Source organism: Rhinopithecus bieti, unplaced genomic scaffold, assembly GCF_001698545.2.
Source record: "Rhinopithecus bieti isolate Rb0 unplaced genomic scaffold, ASM169854v2 scaffold_47707, whole genome shotgun sequence".
NCBI classification, from domain to species: domain Eukaryota; kingdom Metazoa; phylum Chordata; class Mammalia; order Primates; family Cercopithecidae; genus Rhinopithecus; species Rhinopithecus bieti.
Window position 1 is genome coordinate 1,551,117 of NW_016819117.1, and position 18,152 is coordinate 1,569,268.

The 18,152-nt window shown below is 63.0% G+C and overlaps 2 protein-coding genes across 6 annotated transcripts in view; one reads left to right on the plus strand and one right to left on the minus strand.

The window, feature by feature from the left end:
* TSC2 (TSC complex subunit 2) overlaps nucleotides 1–15,662 on the plus strand; it is a 42,245-nt gene extending 26,583 nt beyond the window's left edge. The window contains exons 22-40 of one of the 5 annotated variants that reach the window (XM_017858364.1): nucleotides 1,056–1,149; nucleotides 1,325–1,427; nucleotides 1,753–1,847; nucleotides 5,895–6,059; nucleotides 6,155–6,307; nucleotides 6,436–6,548; nucleotides 7,046–7,258; nucleotides 8,433–8,636; nucleotides 9,270–9,338; nucleotides 10,531–10,652; nucleotides 11,100–11,587; nucleotides 11,820–11,895; nucleotides 12,099–12,191; nucleotides 13,090–13,276; nucleotides 13,671–13,810; nucleotides 14,785–14,863; nucleotides 15,005–15,096; nucleotides 15,183–15,281; nucleotides 15,402–15,662. In XM_017858364.1, the coding sequence (XP_017713853.1) occupies nucleotides 1,056–1,149; nucleotides 1,325–1,427; nucleotides 1,753–1,847; nucleotides 5,895–6,059; nucleotides 6,155–6,307; nucleotides 6,436–6,548; nucleotides 7,046–7,258; nucleotides 8,433–8,636; nucleotides 9,270–9,338; nucleotides 10,531–10,652; nucleotides 11,100–11,587; nucleotides 11,820–11,895; nucleotides 12,099–12,191; nucleotides 13,090–13,276; nucleotides 13,671–13,810; nucleotides 14,785–14,863; nucleotides 15,005–15,096; nucleotides 15,183–15,281; nucleotides 15,402–15,566 (2,750 nt within the window). In that variant the 3' untranslated portion in view covers nucleotides 15,567–15,662. The remainder of the gene's footprint in view (nucleotides 1–1,055; nucleotides 1,150–1,324; nucleotides 1,428–1,752; nucleotides 1,848–5,894; nucleotides 6,060–6,154; nucleotides 6,308–6,435; nucleotides 6,549–7,045; nucleotides 7,259–8,432; nucleotides 8,637–9,269; nucleotides 9,339–10,530; nucleotides 10,653–11,099; nucleotides 11,588–11,819; nucleotides 11,896–12,098; nucleotides 12,192–13,089; nucleotides 13,277–13,670; nucleotides 13,811–14,784; nucleotides 14,864–15,004; nucleotides 15,097–15,182; nucleotides 15,282–15,401) is intronic. The other 4 variants (XM_017858365.1, XM_017858369.1, XM_017858367.1 and 1 more) reach the window with 4 other exon arrangements.
* PKD1 (polycystin 1, transient receptor potential channel interacting) overlaps nucleotides 15,658–18,152 on the minus strand; it is a gene marked incomplete at its 5' end in the record, with an annotated part of 47,826 nt that continues 45,331 nt past the window's right edge. Inside the window, 4 exon segments of the mRNA XM_017858295.1 lie at nucleotides 15,658–17,132; nucleotides 17,223–17,528; nucleotides 17,606–17,740; nucleotides 17,816–18,106. Coding sequence (XP_017713784.1) covers nucleotides 16,665–17,132; nucleotides 17,223–17,528; nucleotides 17,606–17,740; nucleotides 17,816–18,106 — 1,200 coding nt within the window.

Consider the following 18,152-nt stretch of genomic DNA (forward strand, 5'->3'; position numbering starts at 1 on the left):
GAGGTTCGGGCTGTACCCTGTCTGAAATACCCTGTGCGGGCTTCTCTGATGCCCTCTCAGGACTCCTTGGGGAACCTGAATGTCTCACCTGCTGTTGCCTCAGGGCCTGGGTGTCTCTGCCTGGCTGCCGTGAGTGCTCTCCCTCCTGGCCTTGAGGGGCAGCTCCTCTCACCCCTCTAGTGTCCATGTGAACGCCCCTCCTTGAAGAAGTCTCTTCCCCCTGAGCCTTGGCCCTGCCCTGGTTCTGGGCCTCCTCTCTGTCCATCAGAGCACACATTGCTTCATGGGAGCTTTGTTCGCTTCCCCCAGACTGACTTCAGGAGCTCAGGTGCCTGCCCCTTCCACTCAACTGCCTAGTGCACGTCTGGGCGGGCCCTCAATGTTTACATGGTAGAAGGGCACTGCCCAGCATTTGGTGTAGGGCTGGAGAGAAGACTGTGTGTACTTTGTGGGCCACATATGGGTCCTGTCAGTCTTTGTTTTGTTTATAATCCTTTAGAAGCATAGAAGCCTGGCCGGGCGTGGTGGCTCACGCCTGTAATCCCAGCACTTTGGGAGGCTGAAGTGGGTGGATCACCTGAGGTCAGGAGATCGAGACCAGCCTGGCCAACCTGGCAAAAGCCCATGTCTACTAAAAATACAAATATTAGTTGGGCATGGTGGCGGGTGCCTCTAGTCCTAGCTACTTAGGAGGCTGAGGCAGGAGAATCTCACGAACCCGGGAGGCAGAGCTTGCAGTGAGCGGAGATCACACCCCTGTTTTCCAGCCTGGGCGACAGAGCAAGATTCCATCTCAAAAAAAAAAAAAAAAGTGTGGAAGGCTTTCCTCACAGGTCACACGAATGGCAGGCCACAGCTGGAATTGGCCTGGGAGCTGTGGTCGGCTGGCCATGGGACGGACAGCTGAGGCCAGGGTCGGGAAAGCCACGTCCGTGTGACTGTGGCCTTCCCTCCTCTGCAGCACCCCATTGCTGTCGTGGGCAGAGCAGCCTGTTGGCCTTTAGAGGCGCTGCACGGGACCCCGGCTCCCCTGACCACTGTCTTTGTTACTGCAGCTCTGGCCAGGCTGCCGCAGCTCTACAGGAACTTTGCCGCGGAGCAGTATGCCAGTGTGTTCGCCATCTCGCTGCCGTACACCAACCCCTCCAAGTAAGTGGGCGCCCCAGGTCCTGTGCCTCCCAGCCGCGGCCCTGGCCACGCCTTGCAGCAGAAAGCCCTGGCAGCCTTAGTGCCCAAGGCCTGAGCGCCTCTGCTTTTTGCACTTCATGCCCTGGGGACGTTTCCCTGGTGCCAGGATGGAGTGCCAGCCTCCTTCTCATCTCAGGTTTAATCAGTACATCGTGTGTCTGGCCCATCACGTCATAGCCATGTGGTTTATCAGGTGCCGCCTGCCCTTCCGGAAGGATTTTGTCCCTTTCATCACTAAGGTAGGCCCAGGGCTGGCAAAGCCTGTGTCCCTTGATAGGCCAGGGCTTGCTTTGCCTTTGGCTGTCCATGGCTAGGGCAGAGTGATGACGGGCAGGCAGAGGGCAGTGGGAGGGTGTTTGGGGCTGTGCCTATGGCACTGGGGCTCTGCTGGGCAGCCTGCAAGGGTTTGATGCACGGTGGGCATGGAGGGGTGGGAGCTGGTGCTGCTGCCTTGCCCTTAGCGAGCAGCTTGTTCCCGGCCAGGGGCACCCGGCAGGCCTGTTGAGGGCCGGGCCTCCACCCCCCATGGCCACCCCTCACTGTCCTGCCTGCTCACTCTGCCAGGGCCTGCGGTCCAATGTCCTCTTGTCTTTTGATGACACCCCCGAGAAGGACAGCTTCAGGGCCCGGAGTACTAGTCTCAACGAGAGGCCCAAGAGGTACGGCCTGCAGGGATGTGCCTGGCATCGGTGTGGGTGGGGAAGGACGTGGGGCTGTGGCCTGGCTGACGGTGCCTCCAGGTCAGTGAGTGGAAATGGGTCCTGTGGCTGGGGGCCAAGGTGCCCTGGAGTATGTGAGGCAGGGCAGGACCTGCGAGGGCCGCTAACACCCCGCAGCACGGTAGCACCATGGCCTGGGTCCTGGCCGCTTGTGCCACACGCACCTACTTGTGGAGTTGGGGAATAGGGTGCAAGCTGTAGGCGCCTGAGCCCCTTGTAGGAGCCCGGTCTTGTCTGGGGCTGCCCCCTCCTCTGCAGCCCCCAGCCTGCCGCCAGCCAGGGACTCCGCTTCACCATCACTGCCGCCTTGCCAGATCACAAAGAGCTGAGCTGGCCTCTGTGTTCTTGTTTGCATTTCATTTGAACGGCTTTCTCCTCCCATCCCCCACCTTCCTGCCCAAGCTATTTTGGCTTTCCCTAGATGGGAATACGGCATTTTCCAGCGTGACCTCAACTCGGAAGCTGTTCTCTGCAGCCCCTGGGGCTCAGGGTCAAGCTCGGCCATTACAGCCGGAGACTCCTTTCTGGGGTCTTGGTTTCTTTTCCTAGTGACCTTCAGGGCCTGGCCACTGAGGCCTCAGTGCCTCGTCGGTCAGAGCTGGGCAGTGTCTGCCTTCCGCGGGTGGTGGGGTCGCCTGGCCAGCACAGCCTGGAATCTGCCGTGGGGTGGCCCACACACGTTTAATTTGCACTGATAGGTTTGTCTTGGTGTCATGCGTGAAGCCTTAGTTTTTCTGTCATGTTTACCAGATGTATTATCATGCATTTTTGTTTTCTGTCTCTTCCCCGCTAACTGCCCTTTGGCATGGCTCTTTTGCTCTCACCCGCGGGATCTCTCCATCCTGACCCTGTGGCCTGGGACCTTTCCTCCTCACCCCTCCACTGGCTTGTTCTCCCCCTCCCGGGAGCTGGGCTCTCTGGGGCGTTGGGGCTCCTTCCTCACCCGATAGTCTGAGGATAGCCAGACCCCCCAAACAAGGCTTGAATAACTCTCCACCNCAGGTTTAATCAGTACATCGTGTGTCTGGCCCATCACGTCATAGCCATGTGGTTTATCAGGTGCCGCCTGCCCTTCCGGAAGGATTTTGTCCCTTTCATCACTAAGGTAGGCCCAGGGCTGGCAAAGCCTGTGTCCCTTGATAGGCCAGGGCTTGCTTTGCCTTTGGCTGTCCATGGCTAGGGCAGAGTGATGACGGGCAGGCAGAGGGCAGTGGGAGGGTGTTTGGGGCTGTGCCTATGGCACTGGGGGCTCTGCTGGGCAGCCTGCAAGGGTTTGATGCACGGTGGGCATGGAGGGGTGGGAGCTGGTGCTGCTGCCTTGCCCTTAGCGAGCAGCTTGTTCCCGGCCAGGGGGCACCCGGCAGGCCTGTTGAGGGCCGGGCCTCCACCCCCCATGGCCACCCCTCACTGTCCTGCCTGCTCACTCTGCCAGGGCCTGCGGTCCAATGTCCTCTTGTCTTTTGATGACACCCCCGAGAAGGACAGCTTCAGGGCCCGGAGTACTAGTCTCAACGAGAGGCCCAAGAGGTACGGCCTGCAGGGATGTGCCTGGCATCGGTGTGGGTGGGGAAGGACGTGGGGCTGTGGCCTGGCTGACGGTGCCTCCAGGTCAGTGAGTGGAAATGGGTCCTGTGGCTGGGGCCAAGGTGCCCTGGAGTATGTGAGGCAGGGCAGGACCTGCGAGGGCCGCTAACACCCCGCAGCACGGTAGCACCATGGCCTGGGTCCTGGCCGCTTGTGCCACACGCACCTACTTGTGGAGTTGGGGAATAGGGTGCAAGCTGTAGGCGCCTGAGCCCCTTGTAGGAGCCCGGTCTTGTCTGGGGCTGCCCCTCCTCTGCAGCCCCAGCCTGCCGCCAGCCAGGGACTCCGCTTCACCATCACTGCCGCCTTGCCAGATCACAAAGAGCTGAGCTGGCCTCTGTGTTCTTGTTTGCATTTCATTTGAACGGCTTTCTCCTCCCATCCCCACCTTCCTGCCCAAGCTATTTTGGCTTTCCCTAGATGGGAATACGGCATTTTCCAGCGTGACCTCAACTCGGAAGCTGTTCTCTGCAGCCCCTGGGGCTCAGGGTCAAGCTCGGCCATTACAGCCGGAGACTCCTTCCTGGGGTCTTGGTTTCTTTTCCTAGTGACCTTCAGGGCCTGGCCACTGAGGCCTCAGTGCCTCGTCGGTCAGAGCTGGGCAGTGTCTGCCTTCCGCGGGTGGTGGGGTCGCCTGGCCAGCACAGCCTGGAATCTGCCGTGGGGTGGCCCACACACATTTAATTTGCACTGATAGGTTTGTCTTGGTGTCATGCGTGAAGCCTTAGTTTTCTGTCATGTTTACCAGATGTATTATCATGCATTTTGTTTTCTGTCTCTTCCCCGCTAACTGCCCTTTGGCATGGCTCTTTTGCTCTCACCCGCGGGATCTCTCCATCCTGACCCTGTGGCCTGGGACCTTTCCTCCTCACCCCTCCACTGGCTTGTTCTCCCCTCCCGGGAGCTGGGCTCTCTGGGGCGTTGGGGCTCCTTCCTCACCCGATAGTCTGAGGATAGCCAGACCCCCCAAACAAGGCTTGAATAACTCTCCACCTGTGAAAGAATTCAAGGAGAGCTCTGCAGCCGAGGCCTTCCGGTGCCGCAGCATCAGTGTGTCTGAACATGTGGTCCGCAGGTAGCGGGACTGTGTCGGGTGGGGGGCACGGACCCTGGAGCTTGGCCCCGTGAGCACCTGGGTGGCAGTGCATGGGGCTGCTTGCATGACCTCGTCGTCTGCCCGTGTCCTCCCTGGCCAGCCCAGGGGGAGCTGGTGACGAGGGGTGGAAGGGTTGCATTCTGTCCCCAGGCCCCGTATGAGCACGGGCTGGCTGCACGCATTCCCAGGCCCCTTTGGGGTGCTGCTCCGAGAGAGCCAGGCGTGCTGGGCAGCGGCCCCCACAGGCTGTCCCCAAGGGCCGCAGTGCTGGTTGGGGGAGACACCACTCCTGGTTTTGGCCTTTTCGTATTCTCTAGAACGGACGTTTTTCCTTGGGCTTTCTTCTTAGCAGGGTTTATTTTTTATTGTAGCTGAAAGGGAATAAGGGGCATTTGGGGAGGGTGCTGGGGTGGGGCCAGCCTGGGAGGGCCTGGGTGGGGGCTAGGATCCTCCAGGACGTGGGCCTGGACCCCAGGCCACAGCTTCAGTCAGTTCTCCCTGCGGTGTCTGTGTGCACATATGGGCTCTCAGGCTCTCAGCTGTCACCTGCCTGTGGGTCATCGCTGCTGGCGCTGACAGAGGGGATATCTGTCTCCTCCTGGAAGACCGTTGCAGTCCAAGGGGTCCCACAGCCCTGAGTCCATCCACCTCCTTGCCTCAGGCCGGCCTCTGCTGTGCGGGACTTGGCCAGGGGTTGGGGTGGTAGGGGTGCTCGGTGAAGCTTAAAGTCGTTTTCTAGCACATTCTGTATCATGAGCAAAATATTGCCTAGGGGCTATGAAATTTGTATCAGAATGAACCCCGCATAAGGCTCTTCCCTGTCACTTATGTGTGACTGGTCACTGGGTGTGGAGCTCAGGCAGCCGCTTGCCTGCCTGAGAGTGAGGGCGAAAGGCCACGTGGGGATCCCAGACCTCTGTATGCTCGCCAGAGGCAGCCTGCGGGCAGAATGCAACGTGGGCCTATCTGCGTGGCCTCCGCCTCTCTGCATGACTACACTGTTTCACCATGAGGCCGTAACTTAGTGCTCTCATGGGCTTTGGTGAGGGGGATGTCCGTCTCTCTAGCCTCCTGAGTCTGCTCTGACCGATGGGCCTGGTCTTCCCCACCCAGCGTCTCCCCGTTCTCTGGGATGATGTGGTCCACGTGATTCTCAAGCCGAGGCTCGCTGGGCCGCCCACGCCCTGTTGGGTTCTTTCCGAGCGAGGTCCTCGGCCGTGCATGCATTGAGCTTTGATCCCTTGGTGATAGGTGGCTCGGCCCGCCCTGCCTGGCACCCTGACCCCGGCTGCGGCCTCTCCCTCCAGCAGGATACAGACGTCCCTCACCAGTGCCAGCCTGGGGTCTGCAGACGAGAACTCCATGGCCCAGGCTGACGATAGCCTGAAAAACCTCCACCTGGAGCTCACGGAAACCTGTCTGGACATGATGGCTCGATACGTCTTCTCCAACTTCACAGCTGTCCCGAAGAGGTCCAGGCAGCACTCCAGGGCTGGGCAGGCCTTCGGGAGCCGAGGCATCCAGGAGCTCCATGGGCGAGCTGGGTTTTACACTCCCTGTCTTCTAGGTCTCCTGTGGGCGAGTTCCTCCTGGCGGGTGGCAGGACCAAAACCTGGCTGGTTGGGAACAAGCTTGTCACCGTGACGACGAGTGTGGGAACCGGGACCCGGTCGTTACTAGGCCTGGACTCGGGGGAGCTGCAGTCCGGCCCGGAGTTGAGGTGACTGCACCTTCTTTCTCTCCATGCTTGCCAGCCTCGACACTGGCTGTCCCAAGCCCATGCCCACGAGGCACCCTCGTGCCAACCTGGAGACTGAGTCCACCCTGTGCATGGGATTCTCTTCTCAGCTCCAGCCCTGGCATGAATGTGAGACAGACGAAGGAGGCGCCAGCCAAGCTGGAGTCCCAGGCTGGGCAGCAGGTTTCCTGTGGGGCCCGGGACCGGGTCCGTTCTATGTCAGGTGAGCCTTGGCCCCAGCCACTCCCACACAGGTCCCAGGGCTCCCTCAGTTGCTGCTGCTGGTCCCAGTGTTCAGGAGGGCCCCTTGAGCCCAGGGGCTGGGTGGCTGGCTTCAGGCCTGGCCCACATCCTGACTTGGGAGTGAGGCCTCCACAGCTTACCTACAGCCGTGGAGTGGTGGAGTGCGGCCTGCTTGCTGCAGAGGGGCCTGTTCTGGGAGCTGGTGTTTCCTGTGGGTCTTAAGCCTGGCTCAGTCCTGGAGCCCCCTCTGCTCCAGTGAGCCATGGTCTGACTGCAGGACAGGTTCTGGGTCCCTCCCTGTGGCCCTCGGTCCACTGAGGCCAGTGCTGTGGTGGGCTGTGCTTTGAGGGCAGAGCTGCCACCCTCTCTGGCTCCCTATGGCACTAGCCTGCCAGGCCCGGGGGGAGTATTCAGCTTTAGGCTGGTGGTTTTGCATCAGGTAAGTGGTGGTCACCAGTCCTCCACCCTCCTCTTCAGGGGGCCATGGTCTTCGAGTTGGCGCCCTGGATGTGCCAGCCTCCCAGTTCCCGGGCAGTGCCACTTCTCCAGGACCACAGACTGCACCAGCCGCGAAGCCTGAGAAAGCCTCAGCCGGCACCCGGCTTCCTATGCAGGAGAAGACGAACCTGGCAGCCTATGTGCCCCTGCTGACCCAGGGCTGGGCGGAGATCCTGGTCCGGAGGCCCACAGGTACTGGGCGGGGCTGGCCTGGGCCCCGTCCTTCTGCCAGTCACCCGCAGAGCTGTGGACACACAGGGGTGATTGCAGACTTGGCCCTCTTGGGGTATTTGGGGGTAACTCCCCCCCCACCCTGAGACTAGAGTCTCGCTCTATCGCCCAGGTTGGAGTGCAGTGGCGCAATCTCGGCTCACTGCAACCTCCGCCTCCCAGGTTCACGCCATTCTGCCTCCGCCTCCCGAGTAGCTGGGACTACAGGTGCCCACCACCACACCTGGCCAATTTTTTTGTATTTCTAGTAGGGACGGGGTTTCACCGTGTTAGCCAGGATGGTCTTGATCCCCTGATCTCTCGTGATCGGCCTGCCTCGGCCTCCCACAGTGCTGGGATTACAGGCGTGAGCCACCGCCCCGGCCATTTGGGGGTACTTTTAAGTCTCCAGAGGTGAGCTGTGAGGGGCGATCCAGGTGGCCAAGGTGGGGCAGGGGCCTGTAGTGAACCAAGTGGCTTCCGTGGCAGAGAGTTGCCCTCCCCGCCTGGAGGCTGGCAGTCTGAGATCCAGGTGCTCCTTGGCAGGAGGTGCTTCTCAGAGGCCTCAATCTTTGGCATGCAGACGCCTTTTTCCCTGTGTCCTCACAGGGTCTTTCCTGGATGTCTGCGTGTCAGTCTTCTCAGGAGGAAAGCAGTCGTGGCTTGGGGTCCACTCTGGTGCCTTGTTAGCCTTCATTACCTTTCTGAAACCCAGTCTCCAGAGACAGTCCTGTTCGGAGTTCCTGGGGTTGGGATTAAAGCACATCAACATGGGGGGCACAGCTCAGCCTCTTCCCAGGGGCAGAGGGAGGCCTTTGCAGAGGCCCAGAGCCCAGGGGTGCCTGGGTGTGGCTGAGGGGTGCGAGGAGTGGGGTTCCGGCCCTCGTGGAGGCCTTGGGTCCAGACTGTGAGGCTGTGGGCTGGAGGCTGCCGCTCAGAGGTGCCTCCCCAGGCTTGGCTGAGCCTGGCCTCGGGGCAGGAGCTGATGGGGACAGCAGGGTGGTGGCCGCCAGCGCTGGCTCTGACATGGTGGTCCTGAGGATCGTGGGAGGGAGCATCAGGGCAAAAGCAGGGCCCAGCCAGGAGGCCTCCCGGGGGCCAGGGGTGGGCATGGGGCAGCGCTGGCCTCAGGCCAAAGGTGCTGCCGCCTCTGCAGGGAACACCAGCTGGCTGATGAGCCTGGAGAACCCGCTCAGCCCCTTCTCCTCGGACATCAACAACATGCCCCTGCAGGAGCTGTCCAACGCCCTCATGGCAGCGGAGCGCTTCAAGGAGCACCGGGACACAGCCCTGTACAAGTCGCTGTCGGTGCCAGCGGCCAGCACGGCCAAACCCCCTCCTCTGCCTCGCTCCAACACAGGTGAGTGGCATGGTGGGCCTTAGCATGGGCTCTGCTCCCACTGGCCTGGTGCTCCTGGTGATGGCAACGTGGCTCCCCTCCGCAGAGGGCACGTACACGGCTGGGAGTGGTCCCTGGCCTGCCTCAGCACAATCATCCTCCGATGTCAAGGAGAAGGCTGGCCTATGGGAGGTGCCTGCCCTGCTCAGGAAACTGGAGCTGGCAGTGTCAGAAGCAGTAGGGCCCCTGTGGAGCCTTTGCCCAGCACCCCCCACGGGGAGTCCAGCACTGCAAGCTCCAGGAGGCTCTGCGGCAGCCTCCCTCCCTGCCTGGGCCGGGGTTTGGACACCTAGGCCCGCCTGCACACTCTGGGCCCCCACCCCACTTGGCACCATGCTTCTCACCAAACTCTCTGGCCCTTCTCTGTGGCTGTAGATGGCACTTAGCAGCCTAGGATGTCTACTCATGGGAGGAGGGAGGCCCAGCCCTCCTCAGGTCCGCCTGAGCAGCTTCCAGCTCAGGGCCCTGTGCACACCCCTGCCGGCCGCTGGCCCTGCCCTCTCTCCTCTGCAGGCACGGGGCCTGTGCTCTCTGCTCGACCTGTGTGTAGCCCCTCCTCCTGCTGACGTGGCCGCGCACGGGCTTCCCTTGCAGTGGCCTCTTTCTCCTCCCTGTACCAGTCCAGCTGCCAAGGACAGCTGCACAGGAGCGTTTCCTGGGCAGGTATTGGCGCGCCTCTCGAAGGGAAGCGGTTTGCTGCAGAGCGCCACTCTGCCTCATAGATGCTGTGCTCATCGCCTCATCCACCCACCCCCATGGTCCGTCTGACCTCCATTGCCCTGGGGAGCAGGTCCCGACTCGCATGAGGACGTCTGTGCAGAACGCCTTGGCTTAGCCAGCGGGATCCCCTTGACTTGGTCCCTTTGTGGCTGAGCCCTGTCTCTGCGCTGTGCAAGCACGCCCAGCTTCAGGCCCAAGGGGTGGGGGTGGCCTCAGTCTCCATGGTGACATCAACTGAGCTGCAGACTCTGATGGGTGCCAGCTCTTCAGGGGGAAGCCCGCCCCAGGCCTCCGCCGAGCTGGCCTTGCCCTGGCCTCTGGAACGCACAGATAGGGGTGCGTGTGCCTCGCGTCCCAGGTTGACCAAGGGCCCTGCAGACTGACCTCTGCCTGTTGTCCCCAGGCCCTGGCAGGGAGTGCTGTGACCTGCATGGTGCTCCCCTGCCAGGTCTCCACGTGCGGACAGGAGCAAGTTCGGAAGGGCTGCGTGGGACGGGCCCTGGGGCGGGTGACTGTGTGCAGGGCTGTGTGGGCTCCCGGGGGCTGTGTTGGTCCCCTCTGTTGCTGCTTCTACTTTCTTTCCCCCTGCCCTGACGCTGGCACAGGAAATACTGCTTTGGGACCTCACACCCTCTCTCCTTAGTGTCCCCAGCTGTTGGTCTGGCTTGGAGTTGGAGGGTGAGCCTCTGCTCTTGGGAGCGGGCTCCCAAGTCTGTTTGCAAATAGGGAATAGGGACTTCCCCCACGTCACGGAGTCTCTGCCTCTCTCCTCGGTTATGGAGGGCTGGTTTCAGGTGCCCCCTCTTCTAGAGCTGAGGCCCATCTTGGGCGGAGAGTGTCTTGCCCCTGCCTACCTGAAGGCACAGGGGTGGCTGCTGGTGGACTCTAGGGTGGGCAGAGCCGGTTGCCTGCCCAACCCCCAGGAGCTCATGCAGGAGATGTCTGTGTCAGGGTTACGCCCAGGCCCTCCCAGTGTCTTCCCTGCCCGCTCGGTGGACGGCAGCAGTAAGCAGAGCCCTGGGGAGGCTCGCAGGGCTGCTGTCCCTCTGGTCAGAAGGCTGGTTCTCGGAGCCTTCTGTGAGTGCCAGGGCCTGGCCTAGCCCCACATCCAGCAGCCCCGTCTGTGTCCTCCCAGACTCCGCCGTGGTCATGGAGGAGGGAAGTCCTGGCGAGGTTCCTGTGCCAGTGGAGCCCCCAGGATTGGAGGACTTTGAGGCAGTGCTAGGCGTGGACAGGCGCACAGACGCCTACAGCAGGGTGAGTGTGGCTCAGAGCCTAGACCCTCCTGAGCCCGGGGGTCTCCTCGTGGGAGGTAGACCCTCCTGAGCCCGGGGGTCTCCTCGTGGGAGGCAGGGCTCTGCGTGGGTGTGCCTGCACCCGGGGAACTGGCGCTGTGAACTTGGGTGAGATGTTCTTCCACATTCTTTGTGCACAGACGGTCTGCACTTCCCAGCCGTCCACCTGGGCCGGCCCCTGGCTGCTGGGCAGCCTGTGGTCTCGGGATGCTGATATCTCAGCTCGCGCAGTGTGGGGCACAGCTGGTGGTGGTGCTGCTGCTTCCCGGGTGGGGACCATAGCCTGGTGCTTGGGCCGCTCTGTGGCCCTGGGGCAGAGGACAGATAGGGCCTCACCACCTCCAGGGCAGCCCCAGGTAGGCTCGAGGGTGCCTCCTGACGGGGTTCTCTTTGGGATGGTCCTTTCTAGTCGTCCTCAACCTCCAGCCAGGAGGAGAAGTCATTCCACGCAGAGGAGCTGGTTGCCGGGGGAATCCCCATTGAACGAGCCGTCTCCTCGGAGGGTGGCCGGCCCTCTGTGGACCTCTCCTTCCAGCCCTCGCAGCCCCTGAGCAAGTCCAGCTCCTCTCCTGAGCTGCAGAGCCTGCAGGACATCCTCGGGGACCCTGGGGACAAGGCTGACGTGGGCCGGCTGAGCCCTGAGGTTAAGGCCCGTTCACAGTCAGGAATCCTGGACGGGGAAGGTGCTGCCTGGCCAGCCTCGGGCGAAGACAGTCGGGGCCAGCCCGAGGGTCCCTTGCCTTCCAGCTCCCCCCGCTCGCCCAGTGGCCTCCGGCCCCGCGGTTACACCATCTCTGACTCGGCCCCATCACGCAGGGGCAGGAGGGTAGAAAGGGATGCCTTTAAGAGCAGAGCCACAGCTTCCAATGCAGAGAAAGTGCCGGGCATCAACCCCAGGTGGGCCTCTTGCTTCCGGGTGGGGCTCCTGACACCCGTCCTGCGGGAACCTGGTGCCTCAGTTGCCCCAGGCCGAGCAGGCTGGGGAGGGTCCTCACCTGTGCCCTAGGGCTGGCTGGAGCCCCTGGGAAGGCGGTGGAGTGGGAGATGGCCAGGTTCTGTGTTCCTCCCCGGGCTGTGGCTGCCCTGGCCAGGCCCTCACCTGGGTGCCCACTGTCTCCTCCCTGTGCAGTTTCGTGTTCCTGCAGCTCTACCATTCACCTTTCTTTGGTGATGAGTCAAACAAGCCAATCCTGCTGCCCAATGAGGTAGGCGTGGCCTCCCTCTCCTGCAGTCTGCTGGAGCGTGTGGCTCCGGGGAATGGTGGGGGGCCCAGCTCTTTTGCTCAGAGCTCAGGCTTACAGAGGGCTCTAGCCTCGGCTCCCTGTGGCAGCCTGCTGTGACTAGCCTGGGTGAGGTGGCTTCCCATGGACAGGCATCTGGGGCTCAGGCAGGGCTCTGTGTGCCACAGTCACAGTCCTTTGAGCGGTCGGTGCAGCTCCTCGACCAGATCCCATCATACGACACCCACAAGATCGCCGTCCTGTATGTGGGAGAAGGCCAGGTGAGGCTGCAGGGCCAACCTAGGTGCCTGGACAGGGCCAGCTGGGTCTCAGCCTGCAGCGGGTGGGAGTCTGGGCCCCCTATGCTCCACGGAGCTCAACACTGCTGGGTCCCCTAGAGCATGAAGTGCTCATTGAGCTCCATGCCACGTGCTGCTCTGAGTGCTGGGGACCCAGGCGTGAGTGACAGGTCAGCGTGTGAGCACCCGGCACGCCAAGGAGTCGGAAGGACTGGGCGGGTGGCACCGGTCGCGGGGCTGGGGAGGGTGCTATGGGCCAGTGAGCTGACAACTGAGTGGTGAGGGAGAGGGCAGGGGGAGCCTGCATAAGGGGTAGGGGCACCCCGTACAGCAGCAGCAGGTGCAGAGGCTGGGGGCACCCTGCCCAGCAGCAGCAGCAGCAGGTGCAGAGGCCGGGGGCACCCTGCCCAGCCGGAGCATCTGTGCTGGGTGAGCACGGGAGCCGACAGGGTAGGCAGCCTCAGTGCCCTAGAGGCTGCACCTTCATCCCAAGGGAAAGGGCAGGGCCTGAGCTGCTTCTGACTCAGCCGAGTCTCAGTGAGTCCTTCCTGCTGTGTGGCTCGTGGAGGTGGGTGGTGACGGTCTCTGTGGGAGCACGGTAGGCCCCTGGGGGCAGGCTGCTGAGAAGCCAGGGCCCCGGCTGTGCTTTGAAGGTGGAGCTCCCCGATTTTGTTGGCCAGGCGTATACAGGGCTGAGGGAAGAGAGGGAGTCGAGGATGACACCTGGTGTCTGGCCTCAGTGGCTGCTGGAATGAATGGTCCCGTCTGTCTCAGGGATCAGAATGGGGCTCCCGGCAGAGCCCACTGGGCACCCCCACCCTCTGCGGGGCGGGGCCTGGCCCAGGAGTGATGCCACCTTGCCTCTCCTCTCTCCCCACAGAGCAACAGTGAGCTCGCCATCCTGTCCAACGAGCATGGCTCCTACAGGTACACGGAGTTCCTGACGGGCCTGGGCCGGCTCATCGAGCTCAAGGACTGCCAGCCAGACAAGGTGTACCTGGGAGGCCTGGACGTGTGTGGTGAGGACGGCCAGTTCACCTACTGCTGGCACGACGACATCATGCAAGGTGTGGCCTGGCCCCCACCCACTCCTGCTGGCTCCCACCCACTCCTGCTGGCTCCCACCCACTCCTGCTGGCTCCCACCCACTCCTGCTGGCTCCCATCTGGTCCTACTGCCCCACGCCTCGGGGCACGGCCCAGGCATCCCCACCCTCTCCAGCTCTCCACGCTTCAGGGTCCGAGCTCAGCAGCATGGGCATGGAGGCAGTGATGGGGCTGGTGGCTTTGCTTCCCAAAGCCCTGTCCCTGGGGAAGAGCCGAGGGCCACTGGCTAGGCACCAGAGGACGTGGCCCCCGCAGGCCCCCAGAACCTCTGGAGGAATCAGGAGGTGCCCCGGTGCAAGGCACAAAGGGCCTCAGCACTGGCCCCACAAACCCATCTGGCTCTGCTCACCCACAGCCGTCTTCCACATCGCCACCCTGATGCCCACCAAGGACGTGGACAAGCATCGCTGTGACAAGAAGCGCCATCTGGGCAACGATTTCGTGTCCATTGTCTACAATGACTCTGGCGAGGATTTCAAGCTCGGCACCATCAAGGTGAGTGAGGTGCTGTCAGTGGGGCCGGGTCCCAGGCAGGTGCACTACTGTGTCCCGGGTTGGGGGGGGTCCTCCCTGAGCTTCGGTCATGAGGAGCATGAGGAGAGGCCGCAGTGCTCAGGGCCCCATGGGCACGAGCTTCCAAGCCCTTGAACCCCGAGTTGCATCATCATGGCCATGAGAGACTTGGCCCTGTGCTGGGTTCTGTCAGGAGATAACTTGGCAAGTACAGACGGGGTGTGCTGGGTGGGCACAGTATAGCTGGTGCTTCCTGTCTGCCCAGCGTGGCCCTTGGGCCCCCACTCTCCCCAGTGGCAGCTGTCAGGCCACTCGCTTGGTTACCGCCAGCACCACTAGGCAGCAACCAGCATCAGCCTCTTCTGGAGGTGGGCTGGGTCGGCCAGTGTCCACAGAGCATGTCTGGGTGCGGGTTGCTCTGTTCGGGTGAGCCCCAGCATGGCAGGGAGAAGCTGGCATGCCCAGGCAGGGCAGTGTGGGCTGGAGGCCTCACTCCAAGGGCCCCAGGACCCTGAGGCAGCCACTGAACCAAAACCCCGGGGCTGCTAGTCAGAGTCCAGGAGGGGCAGGAGCAGAGCGAAGGTGGGCCCGGCCAGACGCCAAGACGATCAATGGGGGGCATCCGGAGGCTGAGGAGGGTGTGGTGGTGCTGAGATGGGGTACACGGCACACTTCATGGCTGGGCAGACGGATTTGGACGTGTGCAGACACCCTGGGGGCCCTAGCACGTAGAGGTGCCCCGCTGTAGCTGCAGCACATGTGGGTGCTGGGCCCAGGTGTGGAGGGGGCCTTGGCCTGTGGGAGGCTAAACACAGCCCCGCTGCCAGAGGGGAAAGTTCAGGGGCAGATGCTGCCCATGGAGCCGACAAGCGTCTAGCCGTGCAGCCAGGCAGTGGCTGAGAGCAGCCCTCAGCACACGGTGTGCGCGGGGATGACCCCTTCTCTTGTCTGGGCAGGGCCAGTTCAACTTTGTCCACGTGATCATCACCCCGCTGGACTATGAGTGCAACCTGGTGTCCCTGCAGTGCAGGAAAGGTGGGGCCGGGTGGGGCGGGGCAGTGCAGGAAAGGTGGGGCCGGGTGGGGCTGGGCAGTGCAGGAAAGGTAGGGTTGGGGTGGGACTGGGCAGGGTGGCGCCAAGGGCCCTGGGCCTGGCATGACCACCAAGTCTCCCTAGACATGGAGGGCCTTGTGGACACCAGCGTGGCCAAGATCGTGTCTGACCGCAACCTGCCTTTTGTGGCCCGTCAGATGGCCCTGCATGCAAACGTGAGTGGGGACAGGTCCAGGCATGAGCTGGTGGGACAGACCCAAGTGCCACCTGAGAGTGAGCTCACCCCTGCCTACGTCCCCAGATGGCCTCACAGGTGCACCACAGCCGCTCCAACCCCACTGACATCTACCCCTCCAAGTGGATTGCCCGGCTCCGCCACATCAAGAGGCTCCGCCAGCGGGTAGGGAAGATGGGGCTCCCTCCGCAGGGTGTGTTGGCTGCCCAGGCTGTGGGGCGGGTGGGTGGGCAGAGCGGGTGTCACGCCTCCTGGACTTGCTGCCCAAGCTGCCTCTGCCTTCAGATCTGCGAGGAAGCCGCCTACTCCAACCCCAGCCTGCCTCTGGTGCACCCCCCGTCCCATACCAAAGGCCCTGCACAGACTCCGGCCGAGCCCACGTCTGGCTACGAGATGGGCCAGCGGAAACGCCTCATCTCCTCCGTGGAGGATTTCACCGAGTTCGTGTGAGGCTGGGGCCGTCCCTGCTGCTCCTGCCCTGGACAGTATTTTGTGTCAGTGAAATAAAGTCCTGGCCCTGGTGCACAGACAGAGGCACAGGTTGCAGTCAGACAGCTCTTTTATTGACTTTGTCTGCTTGGGGCGGGGGTTGGGTGGGGGGAGGTTGAGGCTCTAGTAGCAGCCGTGCCCACAAGTGGTACACAAAAGCAGGCGCAGCCAACTCTGAGGGCCCTGGGGCTGCCCGGGCCGCACAGCACGCACGCGCACACACACACAAGCTCACCTTCCTCCACCCTGGGAGCCAGCCACCAGGAGGGGTCTTTTTCTCTAACCACCCTGGGGTCCTCTGACATGCCCAGTCCTGCTCTTGCCCAGACCCGATACCAGCAGGCCTGGGCGCTGGTACCTGGCTTAGGGCAAGAAGGATGACAAAGCCTCTGGGGTGATGAGAGTGCCTGAGAGACAGCTGTGCCCCCAGCACTGGCCCAAGGTCATGGTCGCATCCAAGCAGCAGCCGGGCTGCCATAGCCCCACCACACCTACTCAGGTGTTGGGGAGGCCAGCTCTGGATGCAGGGCCCAGTTTCAGCTGCCAGGCCCCTCAGCCCTAGTGAAAATAGTGACATACAAAAATATATACATTTTTAACACCATATAAATTACTGACACGAGACACACAGTGAGACGATGCGGGGAGTACCATAGGAACAGGAGAGGTAATAACTTAGGGGCAGGGTGGCGGCGGCGCAGGCTAACCCTCCCTGAAGCCAGCAGCCTTAGCGATGGGGGACATCTGCCCAGGGGGTGGGGCCGGGCACAGCCCGCTGTACCTGAGGACTCGGGCAAATAAATTAGCATCTCAGAGGCTAGAAAACATCCAATACTGCTGTGTCCTCCCCCAGGGAGCCGGGGAGGGGACCCTGGGTCCTGGTTGGACACACAGCCTCTTTAAAGTGCTGAAGCCCACAGGCAGACAGACACCCCTGCCTGCTCTCTGGGGAACCTGCGTGCAGCCATTCTGCCTGGCCCGAGGCCTTGAGGGTGGCAGAAGGTAATACTGAGCGGTGTCCACTCTGACTCCACAGCCCATCCCCACCAGGGAAGGGGCCTAAGTGCTGCTGGGGTGGACCTTGTTCTTGACCCACAGAGATGTCCTGCTGGGGCCAGTGGCCAGGTCCACACCTCGACTGGCCCGGGCCAGGCGGCTGGGCAGTGCTGGCCGCAGGCCCGGGGATGGGCCACGGGAAGGTCCGGCGGGGGCCCGGCTGCTCCTGCGGCCTTGAAGGCTGTGCAGCTGCTGCTCCAGCTGGTAGACGTCCTCTGTGGCCTGGTTGAGTCGGTCAAACTGGGTGAGCAGGGCCTCAAACACGGCTTGGAGGCGGGAGGGCTCGGGCTCACTCCTCGTCCCCAGCCGGCCCAGGCTCACGCCCAGCCCATCCAGCTGGCTGGAGGAGGTGGAGGGGTGCGACGCATCGGAGCCAGCGCTGGGTGGGGGCACATCCGGGGGTACCTTGGAGCCCCTGGAGGAGCGAGAGGGCAGCGGTTCCATCCCTTCAAAGCGGACTTTGTGGCGGAACTGGGGGCGGCACAGGGGCTCAGTCAGTCCGGCTGCACCCTGGGCAGAGCCCAGGGCGTGTCCCTCTCCCCCCCACTGGGCCGTACCCACCTCCTTGACCTTGCTGAGGCCCATCCAGAGGCGCAGCCTACGCAGGAACAGCTCCACCATCTCATAGTCCTGGGGCTCCCAGGCCGGCCGGTACAGCTCTCCACGCAGGGCGTGGTAGCGCCACCGGAGGATGACAGCCCCCAGCCGTAGGGCGCCCCACAGCCGCAGCGCCCAGAGCCCCACACACAGCAGTGGTGACAGGTGCCAGGACTCGGCAGGACACAGGGTAGAGAGCCCGGTCCCAGAGCACAGCACCAGCAGGGCCTGGGCCACACTCCGGAGGGAGTCCACGCAGGAGGACACGAGCTGCGGGAAGGCAGCATCAGTGAGGGAGCGCAGCTGAGCTGAGCTAAGGGGCCCTCCCCGGCCGCGCAGTCACCTACCAGAACGGCCAGCTGGGCGTAGGCTACCCCGAGCACCACCAGGCCCAGGGTGGCCCCCAGGAGCTCAGGCAGAGCCCGGAATAACGTCTTTCCAAAGACAGACCACTGGCGCACGAAGCGTAGCTGCTGAGCGGCCTGAGGACGAGGGGTCCGTCAGTTTGCAGCCCTGGGGTCTGCGCCCAGCCCCGCGCCCACCGGCCCCACCCTTACCTTGACCAAGAGCAGGAAAAGCAGTGAGGCCGCCAGGCCACGGGCTGCGGAGCTCAGCTGCGCCACCTGGTCGAAACTGGTGAAGCGGCGTGGGCGGCCGCGCACGAAGCGGGTCCACTGGCGGTCGGCGGCGCCCAGCTGGGCGAGGCGTACCAGAGCCGTGGCCGCCGTCAGCACCACCAGCAGCCACCGTGCCCAGGCCCTGGGTCGCAGCACGCGCCAGCACCCTTCCCTGTGCCAAGTACGGGCCTCGGCCACGGCGAAGTGCAGCGCGAACAGCAACAGGCACACCTGTGGGGGGCAGGGTCAAGAGAGTGGGCGGGATCTTGCGGGGGGG